Consider the following 24,464-nt stretch of genomic DNA (forward strand, 5'->3'; position numbering starts at 1 on the left):
AACATTTTGTTTCTAACAACAACCATAGAAACTTCGACAATTTTTCTTTTATATTAGGGAAAATAAGATATGTGGACTGGTTTGTAAAGGATTGCCAGAAATTCATGAAAAATTCCTTAATTGTTCCTTAAGTTTTCCCTCATGGAGTTTCAAGGCATTTTATACCTTAAAATGCGACCATTGTCAGTCTTCCAGAGAGTATATCTATCATTTGAACATTGAGACAAAACTGGTGAGACTAACCATTCACATTTAGATGAATAAAACCGCCTAATTAGTTTTCCTGATTTGTGTAATTTTTCTCATTCCCTCTTATTTCCTTGAATGGAAAAAAAAGGAACAGATCTTCCAGTTTTCCCTGATTTTCATGACAGCTGTGAACCTTGTTGTAAGAGTTATATTAATAATAGTAATAATAATAATTATAAGCATTTCTATAGCGCCGTCTATCTAGAAATTCTATTACGAGGTGCATTAATTATTACAGTGCTCCAGCATTTAAAGGGATTAATTCCTGCCAGGTACCCTTTCCCTCGCCTGGGTCGAGTGTGGCAAAGAAGATTAATGCCTTGCCATTACCTGTAGGTATCCTCTGGTCATGTTCCTCCTGATGCCGACCGTGTGCCACTGACCCAGCTCCAGGGGGCGGTCACTCCTAATGAGGGTGGTTCCTGCTCCGAGCTCATACCTGAACTCAGCGTACCCTCGATGGAGACCGAAGGAGAAGAAGTCCCCAGTCCCGTCAACACTCTGACCGTTGTATAAAATCAGACCTGGGGGAAGAAGAAACAGAAGTGGAAAATAATAATAGTAATAATAATATAATATAGGATATTTCATAGTGCTCATATCCACTATTCAAGGTGCTCAAGGCACACTTATATTACCTGGGGGGTGTTTCACAAAGATCCTAAGTTGATTTTATCTCTAAGTTGGACTTAAAAATTATGGATAGCCGCTAGCATCTTTGAAAATATTTTTTTAAAGTTATTTTAAAAGGCATAAAATGTTGATTCACATTAATAATATATTCTATTATCAAGGAGACTTCATGTTCTTGATGTGGATTTTATGAAAAATCTAAAATACTAACATTTTTGCTTTTGAATATATTGTATTTTAAATACTGTAGCTAGGCTACTGAATAGATAGGGGTGAAATAAAATATGGCATCAAGGACTGACTGCCTGACTGACTGACTGATTGATTGATCAATCGATCAAATTGGTTTATTGGCATTTAAAAGAAATACTTAACATGCGGAAAAGAGCTCAAGCTGCTCAGTTAACAAGGAATAACATACAGAATACAAATACAAAACAAGATGAATATGACAAACAATTTTCAATCATTAGATCTACCTTCAGGGCTTTCAGGTTTGATGGAAACCTGAATCTCAAACTCTCTGTAGGCGTTGGTGAGTCGAGGATAACCAATGTAGGACTGGGGCATCTGAACAAAGTACGGAATCAGCTCTAGAAATAGACACAAGATGGGTCAGTTAAATACTTGCAGATGATCCTTTGAGTTGGAATATACAAGTAAATATTCAGATGAAATCAATATCTTTAAAATAAGGATAAAAATAAAAGATATATATATATGCATGTATGTTTATACACATAAACATACAGATATGTTATGAATGGGTAATGATATGATTGCAGGGCCCTCAGGGAGAACAGTATGAATACTGTTGAGGCTACCCTGGGTAAACAAGACATATTATTAATATTATTATTACATAATGGATGCAATGTATCAGAACAACTTGACTTTGACTTGTTAATTAATTCATTTTCTGTTTAACCTCCCTAACAAAAGGCACAAGTTTATGTTCCAAATTTCATCAATTGGCAATTTTATATTTCACAGTTATCTTCCTCTTATTCTTTTTCACAAAATCATACACATATACAGTGGACATGCATGTACATGTACAATAAAGACATATAGATGTCACATGAACAATGATCAAATAGTTCAGCTTGTTTATTAATCGATACTGATCTTGTTGATCAATTATATGTGGTCTTTAAAGGCCACCACTTTTCTGATTCCCATGGGCGACCGTTATACAGATTTTTTAATCATGATTACATCGTCCTACCTCCAACAACAAGTCTTGCACGGTGTTCCGTCGACCCTCCTTGGTTGGTGGCGATGCAGACATAGGTTCCCTCATCAGCCTCCTTCACGTTGGTGATCGTCAGGAGGCCATTGTCGATCTGGTAGTTGTCGGGGAGGTCCCCATCCTCCTTGTGCCAGGTGATCTCCGGCGTGGGGAATCCCCCGGCGAGGCAGCTGAACTCGAGTGTGGCACCCACCGGGGCGGTGCGTGTTGATGGAACGACGGTCAGCTGTGGAGCAGCTGTATCAGGATCAGAGGAGATAATGGTAAGGTTAGGGAACAAGGTGACAATTGGAATTGATAATATCATTGTAGAGGTGTTGTGGTCTACTGGATATTTCAAGATCACCAAAATGCAGATCACGAGGTACAGGTTCAAGTCCTGTCGCGGCATTAATAATAATAATAATAATAATAATAATAATGATAATCTTTTTAGTCCCCTCCAAATTTTATTAAAATGGAAATTCTTTTTGCCCAATTGATCGTGAGCCCGGCAGCCACTGAGCAGTGCCAGATCGACGTTGCTCTATCCTTAGGAAAGACGTTAATCTACATTTGCCACTCTCCACCCAGGTGTAAATGGGTACCTGATATGATTGAGTGCTAGTTACTTTGACAGCTCCGCTACAACCCAGGTATTAAACATGTGTACAGCGCCATGAGCGTCAGAGCCTGTCGGATACTGGCCTTATATAAATATCCATATTATGATTATTATTTATTTAGTTATTTATTTGAAGAATGGCAGGAAGCTTCCATCGTTTTGTTTGTGTCCTACTCTATCACTGTACACAGTTCAAATGTGTTACAAGATGAAATATTTGTGTACATGTACATGTAGTCTAGGGAAGTTCAAAACTTTCAATTGCTTTCCATGTTTCGGTTTACAAAAAAATTGAAATGGAAGAAGAGGAACGATCACACATTTCTCATTTCTAAGTCACATACATAGGCAATGATACCTCTGTGGTCAATTTCACCAACTTCAAAGCAACACTACATCCAACCCTGAACTTATCCCTCATCTGAAACTCTATTGCAACACCAAACATCAAGCCCCTGTGGCTTTTACGGATGCACCTTTTTCCATATCCTATACTCTTAGTAGAGTTTATCTAGATTTTATCATGTCATCTTTTTCTTCTTTTTTATAAAATGTATGTACATATATTTCAATGTATTTTCTTTGCCTATGTGTTACAACAAGGTATAATGTCATTTTTACTGTGATTAGAATCACATAAAGTTCAATTCAATTCAACCCCAGAGCAGATGTCTCCCTTATCAACTATTTCTCACCTTGAACATAAAGGAAGACCTGTGAGGTCCTAGACCCAACGATGTTGGTAGCCGTGCATCGGTAGAAACCAACATCGGACAGCGATACCTGCGGAATGGTCAATCGGGCCCCCTGTAGGACCACGCTGATTGGCATCTCACTGTTCACTTTGGTCCAAGTGACCACTGGGGTCGGGTCACCCGTGGACAGACACTCAAAGGTCGTGGTTTCACCCACACGGATGTAGTGGACAGTCGTGTTGACAGTGATCTGGACAGTTGGGGCAGCTGAAAATGGACAATTCAAAAGATTTTTATTTCAATTTCATGTAGACAAAAGGAATTAAGATATTTTCACATGAAAGTAGGTTTAATCAGAAAATTTGAAGAAAAATTATTTATCTGAACGATTCTTATTTCAGTCCTGTTGTAAGACTGTAAATTGAAATATCCTCTATTTCACTTAACCCCTCCTAAGCCAGCAAGAGAATTAGAAAATTGTCATAAATGAAGTCTTATCAAAGATGTTTTGATTCAGAGTGTTTTAATTGATAAATCGCAGATAAAATAATGTTTATTACATGAGTGTATTAGCTTTACAATGAAACACCTTCTGTTTAAAAAAAACCACATGCAGAATCTAGAAATTCTTAGGGCAACCCATTCTTCAGCATTACCATTCTCAAGCAGGATTTGCCACCCATGTACTTAAACAAATACACAATCAACTTGTGCATAGATCTTTAATAGCATTCTCTTCTTTAGTATTTTGTATATAAAGTTTGAATCATAAAGAGGGCTTCTATTTCCAATAACGGATTAATGTTGTTCTCACCATGTAGGAAGAGCCTGGCATATGCCTTAGATGACCCAGCCTGGTTGGTAGCTGTGCATACATAGCGACCTTCATCACCATCTCGTAAGGAAATTAAACTGTTGGTAGGAAAAAGGAAACAAGTGTTATCCTCCGATTAATATCCATTACACCAAAACGTCAGAACAATAAAGGACATGAAATGATATCAGAATATCCTGCTCATCTTCCATCCACCTCTTCTTCTTCATCCTCACCATCATTGTCATCTTCAGTGGTCATCATTCACCATCATCACTTTCATCACAATCATAACAATCACCATCATCATCATCATCATCACAAACACCACTACCATCATCATCATCGCCATCATCACCACCACCATCATCATCATGCATCCTCATCATTACCATCATCATATCACATCCTTACCTGAGAACACCATTAGTGATACGGTGCTGGGCTGGTAGAACACCATCCTCCTTCTCCCAGGTGATCTGGGGAGGAGGAGTGCCAGTGGCTTGGCAGGAGAACTCCACGGACCCACCGATGGCCCTCGTCTCACGGGCTGGGATAGCTGTCACAGTTGGTATGACTGGAAGAAAGAGACGCAACAAAATTATAACCATCACAACAATGAACACCATTTTGAAGACAGGTACATGGAAATGTACATGGGACATGGAAATGTACATGGGACATTGAAATGTACATTGAACATGTAGTTCATCTCCAGTTGGTCCCCTGCACATCCATAAAATCTAAAATGAGATAGCATTTCCTCAAGTTTCTGAGCAGGAAATGGTTCAATTTTGGCACACTGAAATTGAAAAAAAATAGTCACTCTTATTCCTCTGCCCCTCCATCCCCTCAAAAACAAGATAAAGCAAGAAACTGGTGAGCCAAGTAACAAATCAAAGTCACATTTCCGATTAACTTACATATGGCCCGCAACCTCCTCACTTTACCAATTTCAGAGAGCCTTTCTCTTTCCTCTACCGATCTTTGAAACCAAGCCCCTTATCACACCAATGTCAGTGATTGACTTGCTCAGAAGAGCTATAAAGACTTTAACCCTGTATCATTGACACTACAAAGACACTGTTAAATACTGTTCCTGAGATCACTTGTAACTAACAAGTTAAAGATAAAGTTGAGTTCTGGTCATGCAATTGCATTGTGAAAGAAACATTGTGGAATCGATCAGAAAAGGTTGATCATCTAGCATATACATTGTAAGTATACTGCAAGGTTCTGGAAACATCAAAATAAAAAGAAATTTGGCCCAGTCTTGGTAAAGGTACAAGCACTGTACACAGAAAGTTGTATATGGGACTACACAAACATGTGGCATAAAAAATCTGTCCCAATTTTTATGATGTTACATGCAATATTTAGAATATTTAGGCATTTAAAGGGCCATGCTTTTCAAAAAACATTTTTTCTCTGATGTTCTTCCACACTGCATAATACAATGATAACGCTCACAAATTATTTTTCACCTCGTCCCAGAACCCAATCTTCTCTTTAATCATCCCCATCTATCGCTTACCTTGTACCCTGACGGTCATGTAGGAGTCCCTGAAGCCAGCCGTGTTGCTGCACACACATCGGTACTGGCCTGCATCCGTGGCGGTGGCTGGTGAGATCTGGAGGATACCGCCGGACTGGATGGCAGTCGGAGGAAGGGATCCGCCATACTGGGAAGAAAAGAAAGTGAGGAACATTCATTAGAGGAAGGCACTTGGGACTTTGGGGTGTGTGTGTGTATGTGGGATGTATAGAGATAGTACATTTCATGTTTATTATATGAATTAATCTTCTTTATCATTATCATCATTATCATTATTATCATTATTATTAATATTATTATCAATAAGAAGAAATGGCTCGGGCACATAATGTGGCATGATGATGGCTTGATAATCAGATTCATAAAAGGTCGTCTACATGGAAAGAAGAAATGGGGAAGACCTCGTTAAGGCTTTCTAGATGATTCGATCACAGACTGTGGAGCAACAGGATATGAAATGCTGAAGCGGATGGCTCAAGATGGAGGTACCTGGAGAGACAATTGATATAGAATTCTGGTTGGGTCACTGAACCTCTCATAAATTGACAGATCACTATTGATGATCATTATTATTACTATTGTTATCATTACCTTGGACCATTCACAGGTAATGGGCTGGGTGCCTTCGGCAAAACAGGATATGCGGATGATCTCTCCAGCAGTAACCGTCTGAGTGGTAGGGCTGATGCTAAGACTAGGAAGAACTGTAGACAGAACAAGAAAAAATTAATTGATGAAATTCTAATTTTTTTCTCAGGGCATTCTTCTTGAAAGGAACTTCCAGAACATATGTTATAAGCTTTGCCCGATCAAGTCCCCTACCTGAGTATCATGTAACCAATCATGACCATCATGGAAACAGAAGATACTCGAACAATGTTATGGTTTACAATCCTATACGTCTTTACAATGATTTAGACCTTACTATTTCTTGATTCATCCATCTCATAGGATGTGTTTAAGCTGACCGTATCGTACCAACCCATGCAGCTCTAATGCGAACAGTGCCAGGTAGTTTGTTTTGCAAGCGTTCAGGCGCTCTGCTGGGCCCTAAGGTACGGGTATGGTATGCGTGAAAAGAGCCCTATAGTTAATTCCTGTTTTATTTTCATTATTTTTCCTTTTCTTTCAATATTCCTTGATACTGTATATTCAACAAAGAAATCAACAAATGTCCTTTTTAAGAACTTGAGAAGACCCTACCACAATATCTTTTATTTTTAAATTGTTGACATTCTGGGTTTCAATCTTTATTAAGAAAAATAACTGATGCATTAATAGAAATCAATCAATTGATATTTAGAAAACCCTAGAGCATTGTATATTATCATTAAATTGTTGACATTCTGGGTTTTGGTCTTTATTAAGAGTAATAACTGATGTATGACAGCAACCATCTTTAAAACTATTTTCAAAAACCAATATTTTTCATTTAAATCATTGTCTCACCTAATACATAAAGGGTCACAAGATCCTGCTGATATCCATGCTCATTTCCCACTATGCAATAGTACTGTCCGGCGTACTGAGACCGCGCCTGAGGGATGGTCAACAGGCCGTTGCTAATGGAGACGGTGGATGGCATCCTCTGGCTGACTCGTCTCCAGGTGATGGTGTAACCGGCCGGGGTTCCGGGCGAGGTGCAGCTGAAGACGGCCGTCTCTCCCTCGATGACTTCCAACTCTCTCGGGGAGACTTCACAGGAAGGAGGGTGGGGCACGCTGGTGTCGGTGACTACAGAGTGGAGAAGATACCGGTATGCAGATTAATGTACCGGTATGTCATTACATTAATTGTATTCACTATTCTTATATTCCCTGCAACCCCACCACGAACATCCTTCTCTAAATATCTTTTATCATCATCGTAATCAATCTCTTCCTGATATACTTCCTTCTCATTGCCATTGTCATCATAAACATTTTTATAACCAAGATCTGAATCTCATTACTATTCCACACTTATGACCATCATAAATAAAAACCTTCACCACAGTCATTATTCTAACAACCATCAATATCTTCAACAACATCATCATGATCCCCTTCATATAATCTTTCTCATCATCAGAATCAATAGAAATGTGTTTTCATTCTAAGACATTTCCTCCTCTTCCTCCCCTTCCTGCTTCCCCTTCTCCTCCCCTTCTCCTTCTCTCAGATATATGTTATCATAAATCTATAAAAACTCAATATCATGTTCCTTTAGAAACCACCAAAAACCACACAACCATCTTAATATCCCCCTTATCATCAAACCATCATCCTCCTCCTCCTCTTACTCCACATCCACATCTTCGTCCCATCCTCTCTCCCACGCCCCTCAGCACTCACCTCTCAGAAGCAGTTCCTGTTCCACATATCCTGCCCCATTCTCCGCTCTGCACATGTAGCTTCCAGCATCATTCATTGACACACTCTGGATGTAATGCATAGCACTCGATTCCTCCTCCATGTTGAATGCAGCAGCAATGGGCTGGTATACCTACAATGTGTATAAGAATTAAAAAAAAAAGAAGAAGTGCATGAATTTGAGAAGAGTATCAGTACTCTGATTCAAAATACAGTCAAACCTGCTTTAGTGATCACCTGTCTACAAAGACCACCTGTCTACAACAAGCACATTTTTTGTTTCCCTTGAAAATGGTTTCTAATAGAAACATGTACTAAAGGAACCTGTCTACAAAGACCACTTTTTGTGTTTCCCTTGGGCGGTTGCTGTAGACAGGTTTGACTGTAGTTAGTGATAATGTTGTATTTTCAAAAAGCTGAAGTCTTTATACTATTCACCATCGGGCAAATACAAAACTGAATCTCACAATGGGATAAGATAATGTGAAAGGGATGTGAAAAAGCATAGAAATATTTGTTGTTGTTGTTTCCAGGATTGTAAAAATGTTAGGACTACAAACCAACTTTACCAATGATAATGTACATGTACATGCCCATCTGGACAGTGCATGACCGACATTACGAGTCAAAGCTATCAACAATACAGCAAAGACAGTAAATTACTTTACATTAATCATCATCAATGAGGCAAAATTTCATGTACCACATAAATCATAAAAAATCAAATGAATAAAAGATTTAGGGTTTGCATTTTAATATTTGTGCTCTCTCTCTCTCTCTTGATCACAATCAAAACAATTAAAAACTGAAAAGAGGAATCCTTTTGTCATTTCTATACGAGCTAAAGCTAGGGTAATAATTTCCAAAGCTCTTTGAAAATGCATAGAGGCTTTACATCATAATGTGTTATGCCCTAAACAAGAACGAACTATTCTTATTATTCATTTTTCATACCCGTTCATTATTCATGACCATCCACTGGACAGTTGGAAGTGGTTCTCCTGTAGCGACGCACTCCAGGACGGCCGTCTCGCCCACCCGGAACTCAGCAGGATTGGTTGGTGTGATCGATATCTGAGGCAGACCTGGAAAGGTGACAAAAAGAATCAGTTAAAGACACGTAATCATGGAAAATTGACAAGAATGTTATCAATCACCGGAAGTGGCTATCAATTCAACCATCTGGGCCCCGTCTTATAAAGAGCTGCCATTGATCCAAGTCAATCGCAAGTCCTCCAATCAATTGTAAGTTTTCAGTTTCCTGTCTCTTATGGCCACAGTTGTGATTAATATTAACTCTCTATGTGTGTTGATGATTGAATATTTTTATTATTACAAGATTTATTTCATGTATGTATAATTTGCTCACAGGGCCCTGTTGACAAGCTTTTGATTCTTTAGGGCTCCTAACCTTTATTACTTTGTATGTTATTACTTTTTATGTACGGTGTTTAAATGATTGAATAAATTGAAATTGAAATTGATATGTCATACACAGCTCTCTCCACTAACCACTCCATAAGGAAAGGTAGAGATGCCAACCCCTTGACACAAAAAACAGATTGAATATCCTAAAAAAGAATCCTGGAAGCCTACTTGAAAACATACGCATGCTTTCTAAGCAGTCAGGTAAAACAAACAAAAATACAAAGATATAAAGATACATACCTTGAACCCTGATAGTAGCCGTAGCAGTAGCAGATCCTGCACTGTTGGTTCCAGTACAAATATAAGCTCCTTGGTTCTCGGCTGTTACCCCCATGATTGTAAGTACTCCCATCTCATCCTAAAACAAAAACAAATAAGATCATGACAGTTGTACGGCAAAGTTCTATACAAGCGATTTGTAATGGTGCCTTAAAGTTTACCAATCTCTTCAAATTATTTTGCTTTTCATAACAGAGGTTCCATATCACAATTCTATAGCCAACATATGAGCTCCGAATAGTGCTTCTAGAAAGATATATTGAAAGTTTGACTTAACTCTCAATTAACATAAAAGCGACTTGTGGGTAGACTAATAAATGTCAAAAACTGTCAAACTGTCAAAACTAGTCTTCAAGACACATTTATTCAAAATTGCTTTCGCTGATTAATAACTCTGTTTACTTTGATGTATATGTATTGTGATTTGTAGGTTTATTTGCACTTATTTGTTTTGTTTAATATGTAATTGTGTATCAGTCTATTTTGTTTGTTATAGCGCTTTGAGACTTCGGATAGAATATGGACTGCGCGGGATCTAAGTCCTACTTTGTTTGGGTTCCATATTAGGTTATCCTATTTTCTGCATACTCCTTAACCGTTAACCCACTTATTGCCAGTTGCCAGGTAAAATACTCCGAGGTTGATTTTAGACATTCTAACTGTACACAAAATATTTTTAGGTGATTTTTAGGTGATTGGCAAAGTTGGTTTGACACTAAACAGGCTCATATTTAATGATATTCAATTAAACCTTTAAGTGCATATTTTTCTCTAACAGTTTATGATACAAAACTGAGCAGTCTTAATGAATGAATATGTGCGCTTTATAAGTTGACATTATCAGGTGGGCTGTATATTTATTATTATTATTAAACAAACATACAAATTTCAACTCTAGATGTGATACTACTGTATCGTGCAAACTGAAATAATTTAAAGTTCTAAAGCTCACATTTGTGTTGGATGACAGGGGAGCACCGTTGGCTCTGCTCCATGAGACGGTTGGCGTGGGGATACCGGAGAGGATGCGACACTGGATCTGGATGTTGTCTCCGTCTATCGCGATGTAGGTGGAATATGGGAGGATCTCAATCACTGGAGACTCTCTCCCTACCAGTCAATAATAAAAAAGAAAACAAAGTTTGGACGAGCAATAACTTATCTTCATCTTAAATAACCTCTTTTGTAACATAAGTTGATTTATGACAAAACAATGATTGTAGGAGTCAGTATTTGAGCTTTGATTCAACAATTCGATGTAAAATTGGGCTAAACAAAGTTTCTGTTTATAACTATTTGAAATAAGGTAAAACAAAAATAATCACTCTATTTCTATGATGTAATACTATGAGAAGAAATATAGACATGCAAGAGAGTATTGCGTAAAATGCTACAAACTACACCGCATTGTAGTGTTTAGAAATCATGTACATTTGGAAGACTCAAGGATTAAAAAAAAGTGTTCATTTGCCAATTTTTCCTTCTGGACCACAGTTTTACATCTAATATTTCTGTATTATGTCATACTATATCCAGCATGTCAGCATGTTGGCATGATCTTAAGCTGAAGAAAAAAATTGTTGATACTACCAAGGAAGCAGAAGAGATAGTTAATAGAGAGAGAGAGAGTTAAAGACAGATTTTATTTTAAAATAGTTTGGCTTACTCTCTATCTCAACGTAGGCAGTAGCAGTTGAAGAACCAGCAATGTTTGTAGCAGTGCAGCTGTACATGTCTCTATCAGTAACATCTGCATTTATGATGCGAAGTACTCCGTTCAAAGCCTAAGAGAGGAAAATATTTAGAGAGCCATTACGGTTCAATTTCAATTTGATTTGCAGTACATCAATGAATCTTTAAAACAGATAATCTAAATGATGAGTGTCGTATCTTTAATGACAAGCCTTCCAGGAGCAAGGTTTATAAATAAAGGAGAAGGAAATCACTCAATAAATCTTAATCAGTCAATCATGTAATTGATCAATCAGAAACTTTGGTCCAACCATCCATAACATAATTGCTAAATCAAAAAAGCCAATCATTCATCAAGCACTACTACCTACTATTTCTTCTTCTATCTATGCATCTGTCCATATATCCTTCATTGGGTAATCACTCACAGATAGACATCAGTCAGTTTATTGATCAACTTATCAACAAATTCATACCCCCCCCCCCCCCAATCTCATCTGTTGATATATACATTTAGATTAAAATATTGATCATCTTATCCATCAATCAAAACACATATCCATTTTTTTTTCACAAAAATTTGACAACATCAAACCCTCATCCCTTTCCGCCCATATGCCCTTAATATATAATCGTTTACGTATTCGAAAATCACATTGCGGCCCAAAGGCTGAAGTGCACGATGATTTTTTTAATGGTTTAAAGACCAACTGTACTACTTGTATTTACTTGCTCCCTCTATATAGAAAACAATGCTTAAGCGGTGCCCGTTGGTCCCCCATGATCCTCTTTTTCTTATGTTAATTGAGAGCTGAGTTGATGAGATAGCCACCTGACAGTGACCACACTGGGTGGTCTAATCCCTCCTGGCCAAACTAGTACATACAGGCTTTAATTGTTATCAACTGACCTGCTGATTGGCAGACAGGGGACCACTTCCCCTTGTCCAGGTGATGGTGGGTGTAGGTACACCAGTGGTCAAGCAACGAAGGACCTGGGTGGCACCCTGTGTTACCGTTATCTCCGCAGGATCGATGCGGGCAGTCGGGCTCCTGCGGCTGTCTGTAATGAGGAGCAATTATCATCAGTTGGTAACAGTAATGCTATTCTACCACTGTGTGCAAAGTAAGCACTTTACGGTCTGTAGTCGTTGCATTCGGATCCATTATACAGTGCTTGATTGCTATCTGGGTTGCAAGGTTATATCTGAATAAAAACTAGAGTTTTGTCCTGTTCCTGTTATTGTAGCAGCAGGACACAAACTAAGTTTTGTAGAAAAGTATGTAGCTTAAGTTTATACCTGTATTCAATAATTATTCATATATATATATATATATATATATATATATACATTTGTTTAGATACTGTACTGTACAGGTACCAGACATGATTAGCATTTTTTTGCAATTTTCTGGTCCCCTTTATCCATTAAAGATCTGTTAAACAGGCATTTGTTATTGTCATTATTATTATATTAATACAGTATTTGAACGTTTGGATAATAAAACTTCAAACATAAAACATATATACATTTATATTTGTTAAGAAATTGTACTTTAAGGTACCAGACACGATTAGCATTTATTGCTATTTTCTGGTCCCGTTTATCTTTGTTAAACGTGCATTCATTATGGTTATTGTTATATCATTACAGTAATGAATGTTTTGGATAAAAAAAAAACTAAAACAAAAAAATTAAAATCAATTTTCCTGGTGGCAGCGGTGGGATGCAATCAACAAGTTTCATAAATTAACAAAAAAATTGTTCTCAAAAATATAATTTGATGATTAAAATACATTACAAATCATTGAAATGTGAATCTCTAGACACAATGCTATTTCTCTTCTTAAGAATGACCATTTGTTAGCATCAGTACTTCAAATCTTTGCACAAAAGGTATATTTTCTAAAGAAAATTTTTAGGGGCTACCTGACAAAATGAAGTTAAATCGAGTCAGTGATATATATACAAATATGTTACACTTACGTGGTTTAAGGGTACAATAATCTACTCCACTGACCTGTACTTATGGTGATTTGTGCATCACTGTAGTCCGAGCCATGGCTGTTGGTTGCTGTACACCTGTACACTCCCTCCACTTCGTAGGTCACCGCCGAGATGACAAGATAGCCGTTCTCTTCCCTCGCGCTGGACGGCATGTCTCCATCTATACGGGACCATGTTCTCTCGGGAGCAGGATCGCCGGTCGCCTGGCAGTAGAAGATGACGCGCTCTCCCTCGCTGACCGACTCAGAGGCAGGGCTGATGGTCACTGAAGGGACGCGAGAAGCTGAAAACGGATATACATGTATAAGAAATAAGTTATCACTTGTTCGACAGTATCTAAAATGACCGCCAAAACATAAGAAAGGTCATGTGATCAGTTTAGTACGCAGCAAAACAATAAAAGAAGTGCTAACTAGGAGGAATCTATAAATAACATACAAGTACATCATTCAAGTTTGGCTATGGTTAATTTCTCATGTTTGAACATAATAAAAAATAATACTGCTACAATTGCCAATCAGAAATATTTAATAATCAAATAAATCATTGTTTTTTTTTGTACATCCCCCCCCCCTCCATTTACAGCATAAATGATCATTTGTATTTCTATTGCAAACATGGCTTAAAGTACAACTTAAAATTATACATTTAATCCCGCTTTGTTGAATGAATTCAGCAACAATTTCTGTTTCAAGCACTTTAATACTAAACCAGAGATAACTCGGCCTACTGTATATAGAAACGAAATGCCATAGCAAAAATTTAAAGGATATCCATCAAGTCCGGTGATGATTTCAGACTACTTACGACTGACATAGAGCACTGTCCTGATGGTTGCCATGCCTGCAGAGTTGGTGGCCTCGCAGAAATACTCCGCCTCGTCCGAGGCTCTGGCCTTAGGGATGACAAACAGACCATTCTCAAAGGTGGATTCAGAGTTCAATACCCCTCCTTGACCGCCCGACCAGCGGAGAGTGGGGGTTGGGTTACCCGTGGCGATACATCGGAACTCAACACGGTCTCCCTCAGTAATACGGATGAAGCGAGGCTCGATCCGGACAGTGGGTTCTTGCACGGATGCTGTAAAGAAATTGCGCAATGTAAAGATTCAATTCATTTAAATGAACTTGTATTTTCTTGCATTTAATTTGACAACATATTTGACATCTGTTCAAACAATACAATTTATACGTAGGAACATAAATATTAATTTAAGAACTTCTATTTATAAAGAAGAAGGCGTGAATCCCGGTAGGCCTAGTTTGTAATGGGTACGCCCGAATACACAAATACATACTAATAAACATTACGAATAGAGGAAAGGAAGAAAGGGATAGGCAAGGAGGAGAAGAGGATAGAGAGCTTGGAGAAAGAGGAAAGAAGAGGACTGCAACATAGTAGCAATGGAGTGTATGGCATGCATAAACAACATAAAGGCAAGATATAGGTGAAGGGCATAATGCACCCATCCCTCCAAAGTCACTTGAAACATAGGCAGTTTAATGTATACTGTTTGTAATCAAGTAAAGGAACAGGATGATCACTTCTGGAGAAAATAATCTCTGCTTGATATATGTACTTGAAAAAGGTTTTGCAGTGCTAAAAAATGCTTACCAAAATAAAATGCTTTGTTAAGTAAATTTACATGAAAATATACAGGAGGACTGCTATGACTAAATTTAATATTTGGTATGATGGGCATACATCTATCTACAATCAGTTTCCTCTAAATTTTCATCTCAAAAGATTTCCAACAACTCCCACGGATTCTTCGAGATGGATGGAAAATGTGAGGAATCACTTACACGTGACAATAAGGGTAGCATAAGCATCGGCGGTGTCCCGTTGGTTTGACCCCATACAGACATACTGTCCAGCGTCCGATAGCCTGACCGTATCTATGGTTAGAATGCCCATAAAGTCCCTGGCGTTCGTTGGCAGAGTGCCATCTGATCGACTCCAGGCAATAGTGTAGGCCGGCGTCTACGCAAGAAGAAAATATACAAAGAGTTGACATTTATTGTAAAGTATAAATTAGACATTGTTCACACTATAATCTATTTACCTTTAAAGCCCCACTGTACTACTCGTAGCTACTTGCTCCCTCTATATAGAAAACAATGCCTAAGCGGTGCCCGTTGGTCCCCCATGACCCTCTTTTTCTTAATAATTGAGAGCAGAGTTGAGGAGATTACCACCTGTCAGTGACTGCGCTGGGTAGTCTAATCCCTCCTGGCCAAACTAGTGCAGAGGGGCTTTAAATTAAACATGCTTCAGACTATAATATATTTACCTTTCAAAACACTTTTATAAAGAGTGGCTAAGGTTGTATGCCACAATTGCTTTGTGGTCGATATATCCTCTTCTTTAATAACCCTAACCCTAATTCTGATCAAAAACTAAAACATAATTGCAGCCCTAACAATATATTTGAGACGAGGTAGAGTAATGAAGGTCTCTCAATTAAAATGTTTATCAATCATGACAGCTTAAATCTATCACTGCACATACATGTACTCAGCACTAAAAAGAACTGATCGGTCATAGTCTGGACATCATAAAAGTGGAAAAACAAATTTTGTATACCAATTAATCAAATGCCAAAATTTTAGTAGCTTTATATAACAGTTACTGTAACTTGTTATCGATAACAAGTTTTATGAAGCTGGGCCCGGGTTTGTCTGTGTATGCATTCTCGTACCTGACTGATACCTCGGCAAACAAACTGAACTGTTTCTCCTTCCGGCACTTCAACAGTCTGTGGATCATTGATAACAACTCTCATAGCTTGACCTACAGAAAGTACAATAAAATTATTTACAACGATGAAAAACACCAAAAAATGCAACTTTATTGTAACATAAAATATTTATTTTCAAGAAAATTAAGTGAAACAATTTTTTTTCTTTTAATATTAAAAAAAAGTAATATTAATATTTTTGTTTGAATAAAAAAATAATAGCAATTATTCACAGGGAATGCATCATACAATTTTCTGTTCAAACTTACCAACAACCTCGAGCCTGACTTCTGCTGTTCCAGAACCATATCGGTTAGATGCAGTGAAGATGAAGATTCCAGCATCATTAGCTCGAAGATTACGGATCTGAAGAATGATAAAGAGAACTTAAGTAAAGACAAATCTGTACTTGCTTGTTATGTTTTGGATTCCATATATGTGCTGTATATTCTAATATTAGCTTTAGAAGTAACTTTGTTTTTTTCTACGTTTATTTCTCTTTTATTCCATTTGTTATCTATGAAATGTTTATCATCATTTGTATTTTGCATGTTTGATTTACTCCGGTGTTGAAATTGAAGATGAAATGAAATTTAATGAAATGAAAACCAAATTTTTCGGCAGATCACTCTTTTATTAATTACCTGTAGCCTGTACGTTCCAGGTTCCACATAGGCGCTGGGAGAGAGAGGCTGTCCATCGGCCCTCCTCCACTGTGCACTGGTGTAGTTACCGGTTATCCTCACTTGGAAGACGATGGTTCCACCCAAGACGGACGAGGCCTCCGTCGGAGAGGCGATGACAGAAGGAATACGGTCCCCTGTAGAGAAAAAGCAGAAGAAATACTTGATAGATTTAGGTGTGTGTAACTTGGGTTTTTACAGATGAGTATCAATCAGATTTAATTTTTTATGTCACGGGACTGACCTTTAACATCACCATCCAAAAAACGTGACTCAGTCTCGAACCAGGGTCTGCCGGGTCAGTCGGTAGGCAAAGACAAAGAGCTGACCGTACTACAGACATTACCCCTAGACCAATTCACATCTCCCCAAATAGATAGATTCAGGGTAGCCACCAGAGTTGTAATAACTGTAGGGCCTGCCCAAGTTGGGATATCAACTTTACAGAAATATTTGTATATGCTAGTCTAATGCTCTGCAGTAAATTTTTTTAATATATCAGCATGACTTTGTTCATTTCTGGCATTAAATAACCACATGTACCTACATTGAAGATGATATGCAGAACCACCTGTGTAGAAAATAATGGTGCATGTGTACAGAAGGAAAATGTATTAAAAAAGGAAAATCAGCACAAGTGCTTTATGATTTCATAATTTTTATGTGTGCTTTTTAGTGTTAATCAGAAATAGATATTGGATCTTTAACTTGTCATCTATCAGTTTTTCAAGCTTTTACTACAAGGGAAAGTCCTACACCTTTAATGAACACTTCTCTCAATCCCTATGCATCAGGGACCCGTCTTATAAAGATTTTATGTTAATCGCAACTTATTTGCGATTGATATCGCAGCTATGTACAAAAGAGATAGGACACTACAAACTTGCATTAGATTGGAGGACTTGTGAGTGATCGGAGGACTTCCTTGTTGTTGTTGTTGAGAATAATGGCGTTTCCATCGTCATTGGATGATTTTCGCAAATTAATTTGGATCAAAAGCACCTCTTTATGAGACAGGCCCCAGTTCTAGACTAATAACAGTTATTTTCACATGAATGGTTAATTTTGTTTTTTAATTTTACCTGTGCTAGCAGGGTTACATGACAGTCCAGGTTGGGTTGGGTTCCCCTCATATCCAGAAGCACACCTGTTGGTTTCAAGCAAAACAATTAAATTAACTATATGAACATTGAAAATGCATTCAGGTATGTTTATGCTTACCTTAGGCAAAGCACATTGGTAAAGAAGCACCAAATACCATTTGAATGTTCAATCTTTATAAGCTAGAGTAACATTGGAGTGCATTAAGCCTTGATTACTTCATGACTGCTTCATATGGGTGCTGCTGCACAAGACACCAATATTAACATTTGTGGATGCTTTTGATCAACTTCAGCATGTACAGTAGTATCTAGCAGTATTAGGGAATACAGAAAAGTCTTACCAATGCTATATCTACGACTTAGCATTTTCTGGTATTTTCATACTCTTTTTAAATCATTAACCCAACAGAGATATGACAATAACTAAAGAAAGAATATTTCTTTGGCATAGTTATTATTTGAATTTTAAGAAGTTGGTATAATATTGAAGTGCCTTGAGCACATGATAAGCGCTGAATATGGGCACTAAAAACGAAACCTACAACAGTTTTTTTATTCAGTATCTACTATCAACCCTTTTGATAATGCATTGTCCACAATTGTACAAGCATTGCTTTTTAGTGGACCCCTCTGTTTCCAAAATGTATTCCTAAATTGTTGTAAATTTTTATAGTTGATGTGTAATGTTTTGTTGGAAACATAAATAAATTCAATTTAATTGAATTAAATTGAATAATATTGCATTTTGAAAAGGTTATTTGTTTTCTCTCTGACCTTTCACATCTCCTCCCAGTGTATCCTTGTTGACATGCTGTACAGGTCAGACGGCCATCAGTGTCCAAGATGCAGGTGGGAGAGAATCTAAAGGAATATTACCAACAAAAAACAGTGATGACCATCCCAGAATAATGAAAAAAGAATCTTTGAAAAAAAGAAATCATCAGAAATTAACTATAGGTGTAAAATGTACCGGTAGATGTCCAATTCTTACTTAACACGAATAAAAATCAACAGAAATTGATGAAAACTTAATTTACACTTTGAAATTATATTTGAAAATTAAAAAATAAACATGTCATCCAAACACATTTTAGTTCCTTCAACTTTTTTACAATGAGCAATATTCAATTTGAAAAGGAGTATAACTTACATGTCATAACAGATCATTGTCAACTGGTTTTGTTTTGTTTTATACACCTACTAAAAACTAAAAACATTCAGGCAAAAATCCATTGCAGAACCAAGAGGCAAAGACCTGCACAGATATTACAGGGGGTGTTTCACCAAGATCCTAAGTCAAACTTAACTCTAAGTTGGACTTAAACATTATGGAGAGCCATGTGTAGCCTTAAAATAAAATATATTCTAAATCCAAAAGTGAAGTATTTTAGACTTTTTATAAATTTCACATAAAGAATATGAAATCTACTTGATAGTAGAAAATATGAATGATTTGAATCAAAATTTTATGCCTTTTAAAAAAGCTTTTACTCAATATTTTCATAGATGCTAACTGCTTTCCATAATTGTTAAGTCCAACTAAGAGATAAGTTCAACTTAGGATCTTAGTGAAACACCCCCCAGGAATGAAATGGTATTTATAAGATTCAACTCACTGGTTTGAAGGGATGGAGAGGGGGCAAGCACACTGGCGACAATCACCAGGAGTACCGGATGTTGCATCGCCATAGAAACCAGCTCCGCACTGGTCACAGTATGGACCAAACGTGTTGTGGACACAGTTCTAAGGATTTGGAAATAAAAAAAAGTTAGATGCTGCTTATAAGTATCAGCTTGCATGTTGATGTAGATATACAGTAGGCTTAGGGTTGCACCATGTGAGAGAGGGGGAGGATTGGAGAGTCCTGAAATAAAAGTTATATCCATGAAAATTTCAACCAATTGCATCAAATTTCAAACCAGAAGTTTCTACGTGAAACATAAACCTTTAACACTTGCTAAGAAATTGATGAACAGGATCTCTCATGTTACATGAATGTCAAGAGTTATGTTTTAATAGGGAATGTGAAATCCAATAATTTACCTTCACAATCTACAGAAAAAAAGTGATTCAAACATACTTATTCTCACAGTTTTTAACAGGTAAGTATAAATGAAAGGATACATATTGTAACTATGTAACTATACTAATACAAGAGTACTGATTATAAGAGGAGCCACCTATATCGATCCTGTATGCTTTCATATTGTGTCACAAGTTGAGTTTGAAGTTATTATGAGGAAACACGTTTTGATGAAGTCCTATCAAATGTCAAATCATTCAGAAGACTGGAAATCTTCATTAGCACAACCCCCAAAGAAACAATCACTTCAATTGTCAAACAGATGTGTCAAATGAGTTAATTAAGCAGTATACTTACATAGCAGACTCCTGTTTCTGGGTCACACTGGTTAGAATGGCCGTTGCACTCGCAAGGCACACACGTTCCAAGGTAGAGACCGCCTCCTGATCGGGTGAAACCTGGAGCACAGTCCTGACAAGACAACATTTCATCTTCTGCTATTTGATTGTTTGTTTTAGTTGACTGCTATGAAAGCATGTGTATGCTAATAAGTAAGCAACCAGGGGACCGGTGGCTTTAAGTACTCTCCGAGGGACTTGGTAATGGAGATCAATGCCTTACCAAAGGGCACTAGGGCATTGACTTGGTTTTGAACCCAGGACCTCTAAGTTACGAGACCACTGCTCTATCACTGAGCCATCGCGCATCCAGGTCATTGAATGCCATCTAACAGAGCAGAAGGTCAGGATGGCCTTTATCATGGTTTAATTTTATTATACCAGGTAAATCGTAAGCATAACTTTTAGGATCATTGGTGATAGCTTTGGAGGTTTTTCTTCAAAAATGTAGGTTTAGGGTTGCGATTAACATTTTTGGTTTATGTTCCATGGGCGATGTTTTGATCATCGTCACCATCATCATCATCACCATCACCATCCCCATCATCATCATCACCATCACCATCACCATCATTATCACCATCAACGTCACCATCACCATCATCATCTTCAATATCACTGCTCAAGTCACAAAATTTGTGTATCTCACCTCACAAGATAGACCATTGTAACCCTGTGGACAATCGCATCTCTCAACTTCCAACGCCACATTCTGGCCCGTGTTCTGAGAAACTGCATAGAAGAGAATTCACAAATCATGTCAGCAAACTTCATAAGGCATGTTTAAGTGTTTAAAAAAACAGAGCAAAAGAAAAAAACAAAAAAGAATGGTTGCAAAGCTGAAAATCAAAGGGATTGGGGAACTGTGTCCCAGATTCGGAAACAAAATCCTAGATTTAGCTCATAATTATAAACCTTAAGGTCAGTCAGGAACCCCATGACTTTTACAAGCTGATCGCCAAGATTATCAAGATATTCATGATTGGAAATCAAAATTTAAAAATGTGTTTTCCAAACGGTTTTTATAACACCAAAGTCTATTGGGGACAATGAGTACCGTATAGTAAAACCGGTCATTCAGAGATTTTTACTTTTATGAGGCAATTCATGATCATTTTGAAGTGCAATTTTTTTAGGGCTTCAATATTACACCATATCACAGACACTGATAACATGAAGGGCCATGCATCTCAAATTTAACATTGTTAAACGATGCCTATAAGTCAAAATGGACCCTTATGTAGAGATGAGGTTATTCTTACTCGCAATGTCGAGGGCGACATTCCTGATGCTGCTCTCCTGCATGTCACTGTGGTAGGATGCACGGATGAGGATGTTGCTCAGATCGGCAAGGGCCATCAGAAGATGCTCTCTGGTTGCCGGGTTACCGTCTGGACGAACAAAGTTATCCTGCAGTGACAACATGAAGAGAGGTGGATGAAGGAGTGCATATTTAAAAGGTTAAGATATACATATTATGGCATGGAAATAAAAGATGAGGAAGAAGAAGGAAAGAAGGAGGAGAGAAAGACTATAAGGAGGAAGAAGAAAAGGGAGGAGAAACTGAAGGAGAGGGATGAAGGGAAAGAAGATCCAAAGAATAAGGATCATCATCATCATCACAATTATTACCATCAGCAGAAGAAGAAACATAAATGGAGGAAGATAGAAGATAGATAGAAGGAAAAGATCAGAGTTAAACAGATAAGAAGATCCAAAGAATAAGGATCATCATCATCACAAATATCACCATCATCAGAAGAAGCAAAATAGATGGAGAAGAGGAATTAGAGGATGATTGTGAAAATCTGCAATACCAAAAAGAGGAATGGCATAAGGAGATAGAAGAAAGAAGAAGGAAAAAGAAAGATCAGAGTTAAACAGAAAAGAAGATCTGAAGAGTAAGGATCATCATTATCACTAATATCATCACCATCAGAAGAAAAAAATCAAGCTAGAGAAGAGAAATAAGATTAAGATGGTGAAATTCTGCAACACCAAAGAGAGGAAGAGCATGAAAGAAGAAGGAAAAAGAAAGATCAGAGTTAAACAGAAAAGAAGATAATAAAAAAAGAAAATAAAGATCATCATCATCACAAATATCATTAACATTATAAGAAGAAACTCAAGACAGAGGAAAAGAGGAATAAGATGATGACGGTGAAGATCTGCAACACCAAAAGAGGAATGGCATGAGAGGAGATAGAAGATAGAAGAAAAAAAGTCAGAGGTAAACAGAAAAGAAAGGGGAAAATCTGATATGAAGAGTGACCATACCTCAACAATCTGGAATACTACAGGACGAGCTTCATCTGGCTCCAGGTTAGTTGGCTGTCTGTACACCAAGACAATATCATTACCCTAAGAAAAGAAGAGAAAACACATTTTCAAAATTAAGATTGCATAGAGATATGCAAACAACAAGCAAAAAATGTTCACTACATTATCATGGGAATTTCATGAGGAAAGCATTAAATTATCAAAACAATAAGAAGAGTATACAGTATATGTAGATTAAAATTAGAAAATAAAGCACTATAACAACATTTCTAGTGCTGCCAATTTGAGGAAGAGCTGATGATTTTTTTATCCTAAAATATTTGAGTCATGTCTTGACTTTCTAATAACCTTCTACTGTGACAACAAGAGGCAGTTTATGATTCTGAATATGAAATTTAACATCTAAAGGTTCTTCCCTACTGAATATTATATTAGTTACACAGGAATGGGCTTGTTTAGTGTGACTTCGTAAAGTTGACACCTTTCAAATACTTACGGTGATCTCTACGTCGTTATCGGAGATGGGGTTTCCCCTAGCCTGGGAGGTGGAGTAGCTTACGGTATACCTCAGGTAGCCACCATAGGCTGTGATCTACACGTGCAGGAAATGAATAGAACAAAGGAACAAAAATGCCAGTGATTAAGAGAACCAAAGAGGGAGAAAATAAATGTACATAACTCGTTCTGTGCCCAGCGAAAAACACATTCTAATTTTTGTCCATTATGTAAGTAAAGTACATCTATGTAATACAATTTAAAAACTAACCAGTTTATTAATTTGGAAATAACTTTTTTCCACAAGCACAATCATATGTTGATGTAACCTGCAAAATGCTTCTGTTCTCCATACACCATCCATCTGGTATTTTTTTTATACAAGTTCAGAAAAATTCAAGCAAGTGTAAACACTGTACACTGGGGAGTGAGGGCAGATTGGTATGGGTGTGGGGGAGGGGGGAGTTTACCTGGTTACCCCTGTACTTAGGGGGAAGTTCCCAGTAGTACACATCACCAGGTAGCTGGTTGAATTGAGAGAAGGCGATGCTGTTGGAAGGTACGTTAATTCCGAACCCTGTTGTGATCCTCTGTGTCTGTGCTCGGTTAACGAGGGCTACATCACGGGGGTCAGACGGAGACTGGAGTGTGACACGGAGCTGGATAAAATAGAGATAAAGATGAACATTTGAAAGAAGTCTGCAAAGAGCTTGATGCCTAAAATGCATAATACAGTCAAACCTGCTTTAGTGACCATCTGTCTACAAAGGCCACATTTGTTGTTTCCCTTGAAAATGGTTTTTCATTGAATCATGTACTAAAGGAACCTGTCTACAAAGACCACTTTTTGTGTTTCCCTTGGGCGGTCGCTATAGACAGGTTTGACTGCAGTTTGTTTTTGAAAATTTCTTGGGTATAATTTTTTAATTTGTAGACAAATTTACTTTCTCTCGTTCTAGATATTTTCATATTGTGAACATCTGATCATGAATGAACCTACACTGAATCTAACTGAAAAGAATGAATGAAATCTAAATAGAATAGAATAAATAATTGAACTGAAATAAACTTAGCAGAATTAAAATGAACTCCAAAGCACTTGAGCAAATGACAGAACCTTAATTTAGGTAATTAACTTGACAGGTCTAAGATATATGTACACTAAACTCAACTGAACTAAA

General features: G+C 37.4%; 1 protein-coding gene across 2 annotated transcripts in view; it reads right to left on the reverse strand.

The window, feature by feature from the left end:
* The window catches only part of LOC589644 (basement membrane-specific heparan sulfate proteoglycan core protein), a 124,496-nt gene that overhangs the window by 18,837 nt on the left and 81,195 nt on the right, over positions 1 to 24,464 (reverse strand). For both annotated transcript variants that reach the window (XM_030987078.1, XM_030987077.1), the window contains exons 34-63: positions 23,754 to 23,942; positions 23,285 to 23,380; positions 22,786 to 22,869; positions 21,771 to 21,918; positions 21,158 to 21,240; positions 20,468 to 20,581; positions 19,703 to 19,830; positions 18,861 to 18,947; positions 18,066 to 18,130; positions 16,945 to 17,120; positions 16,570 to 16,666; positions 16,262 to 16,353; positions 15,366 to 15,543; positions 14,368 to 14,640; positions 13,574 to 13,843; positions 12,463 to 12,614; positions 11,527 to 11,644; positions 10,813 to 10,970; positions 9,822 to 9,939; positions 9,108 to 9,238; positions 8,136 to 8,286; positions 7,252 to 7,536; positions 6,394 to 6,506; positions 5,782 to 5,929; positions 4,662 to 4,824; positions 4,248 to 4,345; positions 3,434 to 3,700; positions 2,111 to 2,371; positions 1,362 to 1,475; positions 580 to 773 (exon numbers count right to left, since the gene is read on the reverse strand). In XM_030987078.1, coding sequence (XP_030842938.1) covers positions 580 to 773; positions 1,362 to 1,475; positions 2,111 to 2,371; positions 3,434 to 3,700; positions 4,248 to 4,345; positions 4,662 to 4,824; positions 5,782 to 5,929; positions 6,394 to 6,506; positions 7,252 to 7,536; positions 8,136 to 8,286; positions 9,108 to 9,238; positions 9,822 to 9,939; positions 10,813 to 10,970; positions 11,527 to 11,644; positions 12,463 to 12,614; positions 13,574 to 13,843; positions 14,368 to 14,640; positions 15,366 to 15,543; positions 16,262 to 16,353; positions 16,570 to 16,666; positions 16,945 to 17,120; positions 18,066 to 18,130; positions 18,861 to 18,947; positions 19,703 to 19,830; positions 20,468 to 20,581; positions 21,158 to 21,240; positions 21,771 to 21,918; positions 22,786 to 22,869; positions 23,285 to 23,380; positions 23,754 to 23,942 — 4,551 coding nt within the window. The remainder of the gene's footprint in view (positions 1 to 579; positions 774 to 1,361; positions 1,476 to 2,110; positions 2,372 to 3,433; positions 3,701 to 4,247; positions 4,346 to 4,661; positions 4,825 to 5,781; positions 5,930 to 6,393; positions 6,507 to 7,251; positions 7,537 to 8,135; positions 8,287 to 9,107; positions 9,239 to 9,821; positions 9,940 to 10,812; positions 10,971 to 11,526; positions 11,645 to 12,462; positions 12,615 to 13,573; positions 13,844 to 14,367; positions 14,641 to 15,365; positions 15,544 to 16,261; positions 16,354 to 16,569; positions 16,667 to 16,944; positions 17,121 to 18,065; positions 18,131 to 18,860; positions 18,948 to 19,702; positions 19,831 to 20,467; positions 20,582 to 21,157; positions 21,241 to 21,770; positions 21,919 to 22,785; positions 22,870 to 23,284; positions 23,381 to 23,753; positions 23,943 to 24,464) is intronic.

This window comes from Strongylocentrotus purpuratus, unplaced genomic scaffold, assembly GCF_000002235.5.
Source record: "Strongylocentrotus purpuratus isolate Spur 01 unplaced genomic scaffold, Spur_5.0 spur5_scaffold_16, whole genome shotgun sequence".
Lineage (NCBI taxonomy): Eukaryota > Metazoa > Echinodermata > Echinoidea > Camarodonta > Strongylocentrotidae > Strongylocentrotus > Strongylocentrotus purpuratus.